The following is a 14,449-nucleotide window of genomic DNA, read 5'->3' on the forward strand; positions in this document are numbered from 1 at the left end:
GTGTTTTACTTCCAATTATGTGGTTGATTTTATAATAAGTGTGATGTGGTACTGAGAAGAGTATATATTCTGTTGATTTGGGGTGGAGAATTCTGTAGATGTCTATTAGGTCTGCTTGGTCCAGAGCTGAGTTCAAATCCTGAATATCCTTGTTAATTTTCTGTCTCGTTGATTTGCCTAATATTGAGAGTGGGGTGTTAAAGTCTCCCACTATTCTTGTGTGGGAGTCTAAGTCTCTTTGTAGGTTTCTAAGAACTTGCTTTATGAATCTGGGTGCTCCTGTATTGGATGCTTATATATTTAGGATAGTTTGCTCGTTGCATCAATCCCTTTACCATTATGTAATGCCCTTCTTTGTCTTTTTTTATCTTTGTTAGTTTAAAATCTGTTTTATCAGAGACTAGGTTTGCAACCCCTGCTTTTTTTTTTTTTGCATTTAATTTTCTTGGTAAATATTCCTCCATCCCTTTGTTTTGAGCCTATGTGTGTCTTTGCACGTGTGATGAGTTTCCTGAATACAGCACACTGATGGGTCTTGACTCTTTATCCAATTTGCCAATCTGTGTCTTTTAATTGGGGCATTTAGCCCATTTACATTTAAGGTTAATATTGTTATGTGTGAATTTGATCCTGTCATTATGATGCTAGCTGGTTATTTTGCCTGTTAGTTGATGCAGTTTCTTCATAGTGTCAATGTTCTTTACAATTTGGTATATTTTTGCAGTGGCTGGTACTGGTTTTTCCTTTCCATATTTAGTACTTCCTTCAGGAGCTCTTGTAAGGCAGGCCTGGTGGTGACAAAAATCTCTTAGCATTTACTTATCTGTAAAGGATTTTATTTCTCCTTCACTTATGAAGCTTAGTTTGGCTGTACATAAAATTCTGGGCTGAAAATTCTTGTCTTCAAGAATGTTGAATATTGGCCCTCACTCTCTTCTGGCCTATAGGGTTTCTGCAGAGAGATCCGCTGTTAGTCTGATGGGCTTCTCTTTGTGGGTAACCTGACCTTTCTCTGGCTGCCCTTAACATTTTTTTCCTTCGTCTCAACCTTGGTGAATCTGACGATTATGTGTCTTGGGGTTGCTCTTCTTAAGGAGTATCTTTGTGGTGTTCTCTATATTTCCTGAATTTTAATGTTGGCCTCTCTTGCTAGGTTGCAGAAGTTCTCTTGGATAATATCCTGAAGAGTGTTTTCCATCTTGGTTCCATTCTCCCTGTCACTTTCAGGTACACAAATCAAACGTAGGTTTCGTCTTTTCACATAGTCCCATATTTCCTGGAGGCTTTGTTTGTTCCTTTTCTTTCTTTTTTCTCTAATCTTGTCTTCACGCTTCATTTCATTAAGTTGATCTTCAGTCTCTGATATCCTTTCTTCCTCGTGATCGATATGGCTATTGATACTTGTGTATGCTTCACGAAATTCTCGTGCTGTATTTTTCAGCTCCATCAGGTAATTTATGTTCTTCTCTAAACTGGTTATTCTAGTTAGCAGTTCCTGTAACCTTTTATCTAAGTTCTTAGCTTCCTTGCATTGGGTTAGAACGTGTTTGTTTAGCTCGGAGGAGTTTGTTATTACCCACCTTCTGAAGCCTACTTCTGTCAAATCATCAAACTCATTCTCCATCCAGTTTGTTCCCTTGCTGGCAAGGAGCTGTGATCCTTTGGAGGAGAAGAGACATTCTGGGTTTGAAATTTTCAGCCTTTTTGCACTGGTTTTTCCTCATCTTTGTGGATTTATCTACCTTTGGTCTTTGATGTTGGTGACCTTTGGATGGAGTTTTTGTGTGGACATCCTTTTTGTTGATGTTGACACTATTCCTTTCTGTTTGTTAGTTTTCCTTCTAACAGTCAGGCCTTTCTGCTGCAGATCTGCTGGAGTTTGCTGGAGGTCCACTCCAGACCCTGTTTGCTTGGGTATCACCAGCAGAGGCTGCAGAAAAGCAGATTGCTGCTTGTTTCTTCCTCTGGAAGCTTTGTCCCAGAGGGGCAACCGCCAGATGCCAGCTAGAGCTCTCCTGTATGAGGTGTCTGTCGACCCCTGCTGGGAGGTGTCTTCCAGTGAGGGGGCATGGGGGCCGGGGACCCATTTGAGAGGCAGTCTGTCCCTTATCAGAGCTTGAGCACTGTGCTGGGAGATCCGCTGCTCACTTCAGAGCCAGCAGGCAGGAACGTTTAAGTCTGCTGAAGCTGTACCCACAGCTGCCACTTCCCCCAGGTGCTCTGTCCCAGGGAGATGGGAGTTTTATATATAAGTCCATGTCTGGGGCTGCTGCCTTTTTTTCAGAGATGCCCTACCCAGAGAGGAGGAATCTAGAGAGCTTGTTCTACATTTTGGGAAGTATTCTTTTGTCATTTGTATTGTCAATTTTTTTTCCCACATTTGTTGTTAGGTTTTTTTTTTTAACCTTGCTTTGCTGTTTGTTGTGCCAAACATGAATTTTTAAATTTTTAGCTACTAACAATTTATCATCCTGTTTTGAAAGTTTTTTTCCTTCTGCACAATTATAAAAATGTTCTTTTATAGTTTGTCTGGTATTTTCATGGTTCCATTTTAAATTCAAATCTTGGATCCATCTGTAATATATTTTCATGTAAAAGTAAGGTACATTATAATAGATCTTTTCTATTACACTTTAATACAGAGGTATAGGGAGGAGAAAGGAGAGTTTATGAGAATGTTGTATACCTGGGACGAGTGAAATATTGACAAATTGTGGAGTCAAAGGGCTGTCTTCTCTTTTCTCAGTGTCTTCTCAGGATGGTACCCAAAGAAAAGTTTACGTCAACTGCAGGTATGCCAGCTAAGGGAAAAATACGTTTAAAAATTTTTGGAAAAATCACAACTTTTACTCAATAAGTTTTTGTTGTTGATGTGAAAAGCTGGGAAAAAATAACATAAATGAAATTGCTTGTTTTGTGATTTTTGTGTTGCTGTTGTTTTGGTGGATAGACCTTTTCCTCTCATGACTAAAGACTTACGGTGACTTGTGTCAATGCTACATTTCCTTTATGTGCATCCCAGTGAGATACTTGTCTACAATGATGAGCTTTACAAGAAGATACTCATTTACTTAGTGAACAAATATTTTTCAGTTATCTATCAAGGAGGCAAATATGGGGTGGTGGTTATGTTTGTTCTCTGGAATCAGACGGCCTGTGTTTAAATTCCAATCTGATCACTTACTAGCTGTGTGATCTTGAGAAAGTTACTAAACTTTTCCATGTCTCAGGATCCTCATCAGCAAATGGGGATATTAATACCTTATAGGATTTTTGTGAATGTTAGAACAGTTTCTAACATATAGTAAATAATTTATAAACGTGAGCTTTTGTTAATGCTCACTACTGAAGATAGAGCACAACATGTATGGTCCTACTCTTTATGAACTTTGCATTCTTGAGAAATTAAAAATTACAAATAGCAGTATTACTCTTTAAAAAGTTAAGGGGCTGAGTATAATGGAGTGGGAGAAGAATCCTTTAAATAACATGGGCAGGGAAGGCCTCTCTGAAGAGGGGCATTTAAGCTGAGACTTGATCCTTGAGAAAAAACTTGCAATTTTAAAAATAGAGGGAAGAATGTTCCAGGCTGGGGGAACATCTTGTACAAAAATACCAGGTAGAGAGAGTTTGGTAAGTTCAAATATTTGAAAGAAGACTATTATGGTTGGAGAGCAGGGAATGGGAAATGCAGTCTATGAAATGAGGTTGATGAGGTAGGCAGGACCTTGTAGACCAGGGTAGGTAGTTAGGATTTTTATTTTATTTATTTTTATTTTTATTTTTTTTTTTAAGGTTTTTTGGCTGTAAGTTTATTCAATGCAAAATAATCCTCTTCAATTTTACTGAGGTGGCTGACCACGTCCACGACCAAATCCGCCTCTAAACTGGAATTCGGTTGCTGACCCAGCCCCAGCCTCGGCTTTCTTGTCAGCACCAGGTGGCACAGCACTCCGTCTGTAGGTATCTCTGTCAGCTTCCCCTCTTGTGAGTCTCGCAGGTCGCTCACCCTCCAGACCTTTAGGCCGAGGCCTGCCAGTCTCTGGACGGCTACGGCGTAGGGTGGCAGGCACAATCTCCGGGGGCAGATGAAGGTAATCACGGAGATACTGGATACCCTCATTGGTAAGGTACCAGTAGAAATGTCTCCAGGCAAACTGTTCCTTCACGTAGCCTCGGGACTTGAGAGACTGCATGGCCTTCATGACATGAAGGTTGGGTACATTCTTGTCTGCCAGCTCCGGGTGCTTAGGCATGTGGACATCCTTCTTGGCCACCATGACTCCCTCCTTAAAAAGGAGTTCGTAAATAGCAATCCGGTTCTTCTTAGGCATCAACATCTCGGCGGCTGCAGGGTCCGGGGCCGGGGCTGGAAAGCTTTTATTTTAAATTCTGTGGGAAATTACTGAAGAAGGGAGGGACACAATACCATTTTTCTTTTTTTAAAAAGATCATTTTTTTTTTTTTTTTTTTTTTGAGACGGAGTCTCGCTGTGTCTCCCAGGCTGGAGTGCAGTGGCGTGATCTCGGCTCACTGCAAGCTCCGCCTCCCGGGTTCACGCCATTCTCCCGCCTCAGCCTCCCAAGTAGCTGAGACTACAGGCGCCCGCCACCACGCCCGGCTGGTTTTTTGTATTTTTAGTAGAGACGGGGTTTCACCGTGTTAGCCAGGATAGTCTCGATCTCCTGACCTCGTGATCCACCCGCCTCGGCCTCCCAAAGTGCTGGAATTACAGGCTTGAGCCACCGCGCCCGGCCAAAAAAATCACTCTTGTTGTTGTGTTATATTTGTATCAGAGAAAGGTAAATTTTGGAAATGGGAGAAACAGCTTTGAGGCTCTTGACAGTGAGCCAAATGAGAGCCTAGGTGGCAGTGGAGATGGAGAGATGTTGATGGATATAGATATATTTTGAGGTCAAATCAACAAAGGTGATGGAAAAAAGTTAGAATCATAGATGATACCCAGCTTTCTGGCTTGAATAACAGGTTTGATGTGGTATCAATTTCTGAAATGGGGGATACTGAGAAAAGGATCAGGTTTGGGGAGGGGCTTGACAATTCAGAGTTCTATTGTGAACATATTGAATTTGAGTTGTCTATTAGACATCCAAGTGGAGATGTGGAGTAGTAATTTGGATTCATGAACGTGGAGTTTAGGGCCAGCTTTTAGATAATATTTAAAGTCATGTATCTGGATGAGATAACCCAGGGAGATTAAAAAGAGAAGAGGGCCTGGGATCATACATATAGAATATATATATATATTCTAGTTCCTGGCACAAAGCAGGTGATCAATAAATATTTGTTAAACAATTGAACTAATGTATGAATGAAATGAATGAGACATTGAGCTATTAGCAAACTACAATTTTGTCATGTGTAAAATGGCAATAATACGAGTATCTGGTTTTTGGACAGGATTTAAAGCAATAAAAAATTTTATAGCAGGTAGCACATGCTGAATTAACTTAACTACTATTAGCTCTCTGCACTTCGGGTGCTCATTCATAAAATAGGGGCAGTAACTTCTGCCTTGCTTCCTTCACAAGGCTATTTGTGAAGCCTGCAGGAGTTAAGGCTTGACTCTATAAGTGGTTATTAATATTAATGTTTTAATAGGCCTGTGCCTGCATTATACACCTGCTCTGCTCTTCCCATCCTCTGGCAAGATTATTTAAATGAAAACACGTCGTTTATTTTATTTTATTTTATTTTTTTGAGACAGGGTCTTAGTCTGTCACTCAGGCTGGAGTGCAGTGGCACAATCATTGCTCACTGCAACCTCTGCCTCCCGGGCTCAAGTGATCCTACCACCTCAGCCTTCCAAGTGGCTGGGACTATAGGCACACGCCACTACGCCCTTACTAATTTTTTATCTTTCATAGAGACGGGGTTTTTCCATGTTGCACAGGCTCATCTCCAACTCCTGTGCTCAAGCGATCCGCCCCAACTCGCTCTCCCAAAGAGCTGGGAGTACAGGAGTAGGCCACCGCTCCTGGCCAAAAACCCTTCTTTAAAGAAACCCGATACTCCCTGCGTGTCAGCCCAGCCTGGTCCAACCAATTATACTAGAAACAACACCCTACTGCGAGGTCCCTAGTGACAGAGTTCGATTTTTTTTTTTTTTAAACTACCCAGCTCCACCCCTTCCTGTTAGGCTTTCGCGTGTTGCAGCTGTGCACGCTGATTGGTCCTCTGCTGGCCAATCATCACTGCACTTAGTGACGACTGTAGTTTTCAAAATCCCAACTGGGCTGGTGGAGGGGCGCAGGAGCCAGGTTGAGAGGAACTCGAGCCGCTATAGTAAGGAGCTCAGTTCATTTCCCTGGCCTCTCCTGGTCCAGGGGTGCGTCCATGGTCTTTGCTGTCTGTCCTCAATCTCGGTGTGAGGTAGGCGCCTTTGGGCAAGTACTGCTGGCTCCAGTGTCCGGCTCTGTCGCCTACCAGTGGGTCCTTGGGCATCGCTCCAGCCCCTTGCTGAATTCTGTTACTGGGATGCGCGGTGTTCCTGTAAGGAAACTTTTCAATCTCCTGTCGATCAGCAGCCTGTGGAGTGAGCCCTGTACAAGGTTGGGCAGGGGGAGTGTTTGTTAAGGAGTGAGATGGCAAAGCAAACAAGACTGGGTCCCAGCTTTTAGATGGAGCAATTAGTACACGTGCCTGAATCAGAGTACTTTTACAAAACGTCTTTTCACAAGTGAAAGTGTGCAGGATTAATTTCATCTACAAGTGTAGAGGGATCAGACATATTTAAGTCATAGAATGCTCCTTGCAGGATGTCTTTTGAGCTACAGGTTGAAGGACATGAAGGGAGGATGGACACATGTGTCCTCACTCTATTGTTAACCCTTTATCTTCACTGGCTCTTTTCTGTTCCCACCTGCAACCCCCTTCAGCTTTGGCTTTCTCACCACCCTCTGCTACGGCCCACTTAGAATCGTAGAAGATCAGAGGTAGAAGGGACCCTAGAACAGCGGGGCTTAAATCTTAACGTGCATAGAAATCACCTGGGGACATTGTTAATTTGCAGATTTTTATTTGATAGGTCTAGTTTGGGCCCTGAGGTTTTAAATTGCTAACAAATTTCCAGGTGATGCTAATGTTGCTTGTCCATTGACCACACTGAATAGCGAGGAGGCTCTAGTTCCACTGCTTCGTTTTATTGGGTGGGAAAACTAGGGCCCAGAGAGGGAAAGGGACTTGCCTCTTTGCCACTTGCCACTTGCCTCAGTGTCACCCAGCCAACTAAGAGCAGGGCCAGAACTAGACCTTAGCCATCCTTCCCAGCCCAGTGCTGCTTTATTGACACAGTGCTGTGTTCTCTCCCCAGAGCCTTGCTGTCTGTAACCTGTCTTTATATAAAAAATGAAGTTGCTACTACTTCCTGTAGACTATTTTGATCAGCTTAGCCCTGCTGCCCCTGTGTTGGTTTCAGCACCAGCCCTGGGAGGTCCAGTGGAGTCTGCAACACTTGCCAGTGTGTATATAGGGGACATGGAAAGTCTGAAAAGGGGAAAGGATTCTAATTTTCTTGCCCAAGGCTCAGGGTTCTGTAGGTGGCAGAAGTTGAGAGTGTTCTGCAGAGCGTGTCCTTTTATGAAAGGATCTTTTTGATGATGTCAATCCCTTCTCCTCCCCTTCCCCCTGGGAAAATTAGTTTACCCAAGTCAGTGCGTCTTTCCCTCAATGCAAATGATTAGTGTTCAGGATAATAAATGGGGTATATGACCATCATTTAAGTAACCTTATTTTCTCTGAGATTTAGTTAACCTGTATGTTATCAACTGGGAGTTTTCTAGCCTGTGGACTCCATATTTCTTTTTCCTTTTAAAAGGTAAAGGTTTCAGAGTGTGAGTCTTTGGTTGTCCATTAAAAAAAAAAATTATGAGGTGTAAATAATAGTAGTGGAGTAAGTGATTTTCATACAGTGCAGTTAAGGGTGGGTGCACCCAATTTAACTTTATTGCTGCTTGGCTGAGGTTTGAGGAATGAGATGGAATATAGGTTTGGATTTGATAGAAGAGGGGAGTAAGACAGCATTTATTAAATGCCTGCCGTGTATCAGGTTTCGTACATGTAAATTTGCATTTGAGCCACACAAGTCCTCTGCAAGTAAGTGGTGTTATAGCTGTTTTGAAAATGAGGAAACTGAGGCTCAGAAATGCTAACTTGTTTGGCTTAGAAGTCCAGTTATTCAGACTCCAAGACCTGTGCTCATTCTACCTCCTCACACTATGGCCTTTCACTGTTTTGGAATGTTTTTGAGTGTGATCAAAGAGACTTCATGGTATTTTAGAAATTGCCCTGGAAAAAGCTGGGAAGTCTATGCTCCTTAATAGTTTGTCCTGGTAGTAAGTTACTTAATTCATCTGAGACTGTAAAATAGAATTGTACCTGCCTTGCTTAGCCTCATGGTTTTGTTGTGAGAATCAACTGAGGTAATATATGTGAATGCATATACTTATACTGGCTTTTCCTCACCTACAAAATGTTTCATCCTTCTCCATCCAAAACAAAACCCAAGTCAGCCTTTCCCCTTTCTTAAACTTTCCCCTCAAGCTGCAGAATTTTCTGTTTCCTTTTCTTACCAACCTGGCCCCAGCCTAGCTTTTCAGCCTCATTCTAACCCCTCCCCAACATGTTATTTACGCTCCCTACTCCAGACAGCTAGGACATCCCTGAACTCTGTATGTTCATGCCTTTACCTGGTCTCAGGCTTTCTTTGCCTGGAAACCTCCCAGTCAACTTGGGAACCTGTTTGTCATTTTAAGTCCTGATCACATGTTACTTCCTTTGTGAAGCCTTCCTCCAGCCCCTGTCCCCAACAAGATTACTGACTTTCCATTATGTTTCTATAGCGCTTAGTTTGTGCTGCTATAATAAAGTGCCATGGACTGGGTGGCATTAGTTCTCACAGTTCTGGAGACTGGGAATCCAAGATCAAGTTCTTATGTCAAGTGGTTTTTTAGTAAGTTAGTTTATTTTGCTATAATCTCATCTTTTGAATTTTTTGTTCCTTCCAGGTGTCTGGAACTGGATTACAGTTTCTTCTGTTGAATGCAGTCTTTGAATGCTGCCTGGCCTATCGCGAATACATGTGTGTGCAGTTATTGTTTTCTCTGTAGGGTCATAATTGCTTTGTCAGGACCCCATGCCTTTTAAAGAACATTAGCTCTACCAGCTTGCCTCCATACTATATGAGCCGTCATGTTCTTCATTGTTTTCAATGCAAAACTCCTATGTAATTTGTTCCCAGTGCTGCTAGGCCTAAACTAGGGGCTAGACAACATCCCAGTGTTCACAGAGGATGGTAGGCACAGTGCTCGGCTTTTTACATAAAGTATCTCATTTAATTTGAAAACACCCTGCAGAGGTAGGTATACTTATCTCCATTTTACAGATGAGGTAACTGAAGTCCAGAGATTTTAAGTCAGTCACTTGCCTGAGGTTAATTGTGATAAAACCAAGATTTTAATCCAGATCTGCCCAACATCAAAGTCTGTTTTCTCCTAGGGATGCTATAGATAGACTGGGTTTTCTCAAGAATTTTCAGAGAATTCATGGTGTTTCTGGTGAATGGTGTTAAAGAGCCTTTTTCTGATTGCAGCCCTGCCTTGGACAAGACACAGCTGAATCTGTAAGAGATGCTACTGCCACTACCACCCCAGAGCTCCAAACCTGAGCCTACGAAATCTCAGTCCAGCAAAATTGTGCCCAGTCATCATGACCAGTCTGAAAAGGTTAGAGCAAGCTGTCTTCCCTGACAATATCTTTGGTAGTTTCTTCCTGTGTTGGCTCAGTACCTATCCTCACCTGTGAGTCTTTTGAAATATGTCTGGTTTAACCTGAGAAAATGGGGAGGGGTGGCAGCCCTTGTAGTTGGAGAATGCCAGCAAATGAGAACTTTGGACTCTTCTTTCTCATAAATGCAGGGCTCGAATGAAGGCCACCCTCCATAACCCTCAAAACTGAACAACACTCAGTCCTCATTAATGATCATGTCTATGTCCTTACTTTCTCTGAGAAGCTCCAAGCACCTTGCTGAAAGACTGGTACATTCTGGGGAGAGTATGAAGATTATATCAGCACATTTATTATTATGCTTTTTATAGCTATTAAATTTGAAGAATGGGTATATTTTGACTCTGCTGTTTTGACTTTATTGATAGTTTGATGTTCTAACCTTAGGATATTCTGTGTTCATCATCATACATATTTTAATCAGAATTATACTAGCACTGATGAATTGGCATCAAGAGAGTATTTCCTGGAGCAAAACATCATTAGGTGAATTTAATTTCCTTGATTGGTTTTCTCTGAGCACAGATAAACATTTTCTAATCTTGTTTATTTTACTAAAATGATTTTCACAGAGGTGCCAAATTTTTTCCTATGTAAATTTTTCAAGAAAGATTTGATATATTGATTAGATTTTTGTCGACATCAAATTTTCGGATTAGTGTTCTGCCATTGTAACTTTCCTTTAGTGGCAATTAGTTTTCCAAAACCAACTTTCTTGGAGTACATTTTGCAAATCTAAGTTTTATTGAGTTCAGTTTCAGCTGTAATTTTATTTTGGGTCAATTATTTCTACCAGTAATATTAAATAGGAGTTGGATAACAGTTTATTTCTTAGCTAATTTCCGAGAAAATAATGTTTCATTTTTGGCTAATTTCTAGTAGGATTATTTATCATCAGCTAGATGAAAGGCTAATAGCTTACTTATGTCTTGGCTTAATCAGTTAGAAAATGGAAGTAATTTTTCTCAGCTTTTTTTGTTTTGTTTTGAGATGGAGTCTTGCTCAGTCGCCCAGGCTGGAGTGCAGTGGCACGATCTCGGCTCACTGCAACCGCCACCTCCTGGGTTTAAGCAATTCCCTGCCTCAGTGTCCTGAGTAGCTGGGATTATAGGTGCCTGCCACCATGCCTGGCTTATTTTTGTATTTTTAGTAGAGACAGGGTTTCACCATCTTGGCCACGCTGGTCTTGAACTCCTGACCTCGTGATCCACCCTCCTTGGCCTCCCAAAGTGCTGGGATTGGGATTACAGGCCTGAGCCACTATGCTTGGCCCTCAGCTCGTATTTTTTTTGTTTTTGTTTTTGAGTTGGAGTCTTACTCTGTCACTAGGCTGGAGTGCAGTGACATGGTCTCGGCTCACTGCAACCTCTGCCTCCTGGGTTCAAGCAATTCTCCTGCCTCAGCCTCCCGAGTAGCTGGGACTACAGGCATGCGCCACCATGCCCAGCTAATTTTTGTATTTTTAGTAGAGACGGGGTTTCCCCATGTTGGCCAGAATGGCCTCAATCTCTTGACCTCATGTTCGCCTGCCTCAGCCTCCCAAAGTGCTGGGATTACAGGTGTGAGCCATCGCGTCCAGCCTCAGCTCTTTTAAGATTGCTCTCTGTGCTGGAGTAGTTTATTGTGTCATGAATCCAATTCTGATAACTCACTGTGCCATGTATTAACTGTTAATGGTACAGCTGGAGAACAGAGCAAATGGTCTGATCCCAGTGTCCTGCTTCACATTACAACAACTCTCTGATATAAGTAGGGAAGGTTTGTTCTCAGAATTTCATAAGGGCAGTCTGAGACTTAGGAGATTTTTACCACGTAAAGCTCTTAGAGGGTAGAAGACTCCTATAGTGTGATTTGCCCTAACCTCTAACCCTATAGAGATGGTCTTACTCATTTGGGAATGGGTTAAGGCAAGCACAGATACAGAATATGTGGAAAGAAAGCCCCTTCTGCTTCAAAATATTCATCCCCCTTCCCTTCCCCAGCCCCTCCTTTATGTATACTAATAATCAGAGATTAATCTGGATTACTAAACTTTTTTTCTTAATATAAAATTTTCCTTTGCGGTTTACAATCATATCAGACTTCGTTATTTTAAATACTATTTCTGCCCATTTACAGTTCATACAAACTTTTAAAAAACATGTGTTGTCTTATTTAATCTTCAAGGACTGTAAGGCAAGTTATCCAGTTTTACTGATAAGAAAACTGAGGCTCAGAGATTAAGTGACTGGTCCAAGGTCAACAGTTAGTAAAGAACTGATCCTGGAGCAGTATATAGATGTGTGTGCTATTATCCTTAGTGGTAATGTCTTTTAAAATGTGTCCCCAACCTCTGGGCCATAGACCGGTACTAGTCTGTGGCCTGCTAGGAACTCAACCATACAGCAGGAGGTGAGCAGTGAGTGAGCAAAGCTTCATCTGTATTTCTAGCCATTCCCCATCACTCATATTACTTCCTGAGCTCCACCTCCTGTCACATCAGCAGGGGCATTAGATTCTCATAGAAGCATGAACCCTGTTGTGAACTGCGCATGTGAGGGATCAAGGTTGTGTACTCCTTATGAGAATCTAATGCCTTATGATCTGTCACTGTCTCCCATTTCCCCCAGATGGGACTATCTAGTTGCAGGAAAACAAGCTCAGGGCTCCCACTGATTCTACATTATGGCGAGTTGTATAATTATTTCATTATATATTACAATGTAATAATAAATATGCACCATAAATGTAATGTGCTTGAATCATCCCAAAACCAGCCCACCCCAGTGTCCGTGGAAAATTTGTCTTCCATGAAACCGGTCCCTGGTGCCAAAAAGGTTGGGGACTGCTGTTTTAAAAGCTACTTAACATAAGAGACACGTAGATATTTGTTAAATTATTAAAGTGATCTACCTGAAAGCATCTATATTAAAGGAATGACTAGGAATGGTAGGGGTGGTAGTGGCCCACCTTGGATAGGATAACCATAAGTATGAGAGAAGTAAGAGGAAAAATGAGCTTTACTGAGCTATATTTTGCTCATTTTGTGAGTTACACTGAAGGTCATCTTGCCTCTTCATAGACTTACCCATTATCAATGTCTACCACCTTTAGGGACTTAATAAACAGCTCTGAGTGCCAGAATTTCCTTTTGTTACAGTTTATTGGGGGTTATTATATGCATCCCCAGTTACTCTGAGATTCTGGAGTTCCCCTAAGCCCTAAAGAGGACCCAGAGTCCCTGAAGAGACTATTCACAATTGGATATACTCATTTACCTCTTTTACTTTTTTAGACAGGGGAGAATTGCCAAATGAAGATATCTCCATCTTCACTTCAGGAGTCTCCATCTTCACTTCAGGGAGCACTCAAAAAGAGATCAGCTTTTGAAGATCTCACTAATGTGAGTATGCTAGTCCAATCCTTTGCTATGGTTTTGCATAAGGCTTAGACACCCTCTTTCTTGAGGGACCTTTCCACTTTACCAGACCCTCTCGGGAATGTCGACAGCAAATTTTATTTGGGATCAATGACCCAGTTTCAGAAACTGCAGGGGCTCTGCTCCTGGCACATACCATCTGGAGCAATTGGTGGAGTTCTCGGGAAGCAGCAGACAGTGATTATCAGATATGAAATTGCAGATAACTATGAGAACTATGGAACTGCATTTAGATGAAGTCCAGAGGTGACTGCCCAGGCCCTCGAGGTAAGTATTTCGGTGGAATCATTGTGGTCTAGTGCAGTGTTTATCAATTCACACAGGACAATTTTTCTGTTGTGCAGGACTGATCTCAGCTAGCATCCCTGGTCCTCAGGCATTAAATTCCACCAGCAGCCCAGTCATAGTGAGAATCAAAAATGCCTCCAGATATACAGAACTGTTGAGAACCACAGTTCCATGATCCAGTCTTTAACTATGAGGATCTAGAAATTCAATTTTGGCTAGAATTCTTTCAAGTAACCTCCCTTCTGGTGTTACTAAGGTGCCAGTAAAAATCAGAATTAATAGAATGTTGTTAAATGAATATAGAATCAAGCCAAAGGCAATCTTTGTCTTAAAAAATAATAATAACTGATATACCTACTGGGTGCTTACCATACGTCAGGCACTATGCTAAGCATGTTATCCTGTATTAGCTCACTTAATCCTCATGTAATCCTATGAGGTAGATACTATAATCTCTTCTTGATAGATGAGGACTTTGCCAATGTTGGTTTTGAAGTCTGTGTTATCTAGGCTATAGATAATCCTGGTGAACTATTCTTGCCCTGCCTTATATAGTGTACTTATGTAGCTACCAGAATACTTATATCTACTAAATAGTGTTTTACTCCCTTGGGCATAATTGGATAGGCATTGGCAAAGTTCTTTCCTTTAGATCCCTGCCCTTTAGATTCTGTATGACCACCTTTCTGCAAATACAATCTCTTCCCTATACAGATTACAACATAGTTTTTTTAAGTTATAACTTTCTGCATAATTTCAGACCTACTATCAATTGGTAGAAAGAGCCCCTTCCCACACACACACACTTGTAAGGTTAGATTCATCTCCTGACTTATTTAACCATGGATGCGGAATTTGGCTGAAATAAGGTAGCCATGAATCAGGAGCAGATGCAGCCTATCTTAGTGTAACTTCCCTTGGTCCCTCCAAGTCCCTGATGGG

At 41.7% G+C, this 14,449-nt stretch overlaps 2 protein-coding genes across 5 annotated transcripts in view; one reads left to right on the forward strand and one right to left on the reverse strand.

Moving 5' to 3' along the window:
• CCNB3 (cyclin B3) overlaps positions 1–14,449 on the forward strand; it is an 88,270-nt gene that overhangs the window by 13,890 nt on the left and 59,931 nt on the right. For 2 of the 4 annotated variants that reach the window (XM_015443647.3, XM_005593584.4), the window contains exons 2-4: positions 9,024–9,097; positions 9,608–9,740; positions 13,076–13,183. In XM_015443647.3, coding sequence (XP_015299133.3) covers positions 9,645–9,740; positions 13,076–13,183 — 204 coding nt within the window. In that variant the 5' untranslated portion in view covers positions 9,024–9,097; positions 9,608–9,644. The remainder of the gene's footprint in view (positions 1–9,023; positions 9,098–9,607; positions 9,741–13,075; positions 13,184–14,449) is intronic. The other 2 variants (XM_074029482.1, XM_074029483.1) reach the window with 1 other exon arrangement.
• On the reverse strand, positions 3,755–4,378 carry LOC123570897 (small ribosomal subunit protein eS10). The gene has a single exon (XM_045383347.2). The coding sequence runs from the start codon at positions 4,338–4,340 to the stop codon at positions 3,843–3,845; it is 498 nt and encodes a 165-aa protein (XP_045239282.1). The 5' UTR covers positions 4,341–4,378; the 3' UTR covers positions 3,755–3,842.

Source organism: Macaca fascicularis, chromosome X, assembly GCF_037993035.2.
Source record: "Macaca fascicularis isolate 582-1 chromosome X, T2T-MFA8v1.1".
Lineage (NCBI taxonomy): Eukaryota > Metazoa > Chordata > Mammalia > Primates > Cercopithecidae > Macaca > Macaca fascicularis.

Excerpts from the sequence above, each read along its gene's own strand:
- LOC123570897 (XM_045383347.2), bottom strand. The coding sequence starts at position 4,340 with ATGTTGATGCCTAAGAAGAACCGGATTGCTATTTACGAACTCCTTTTT.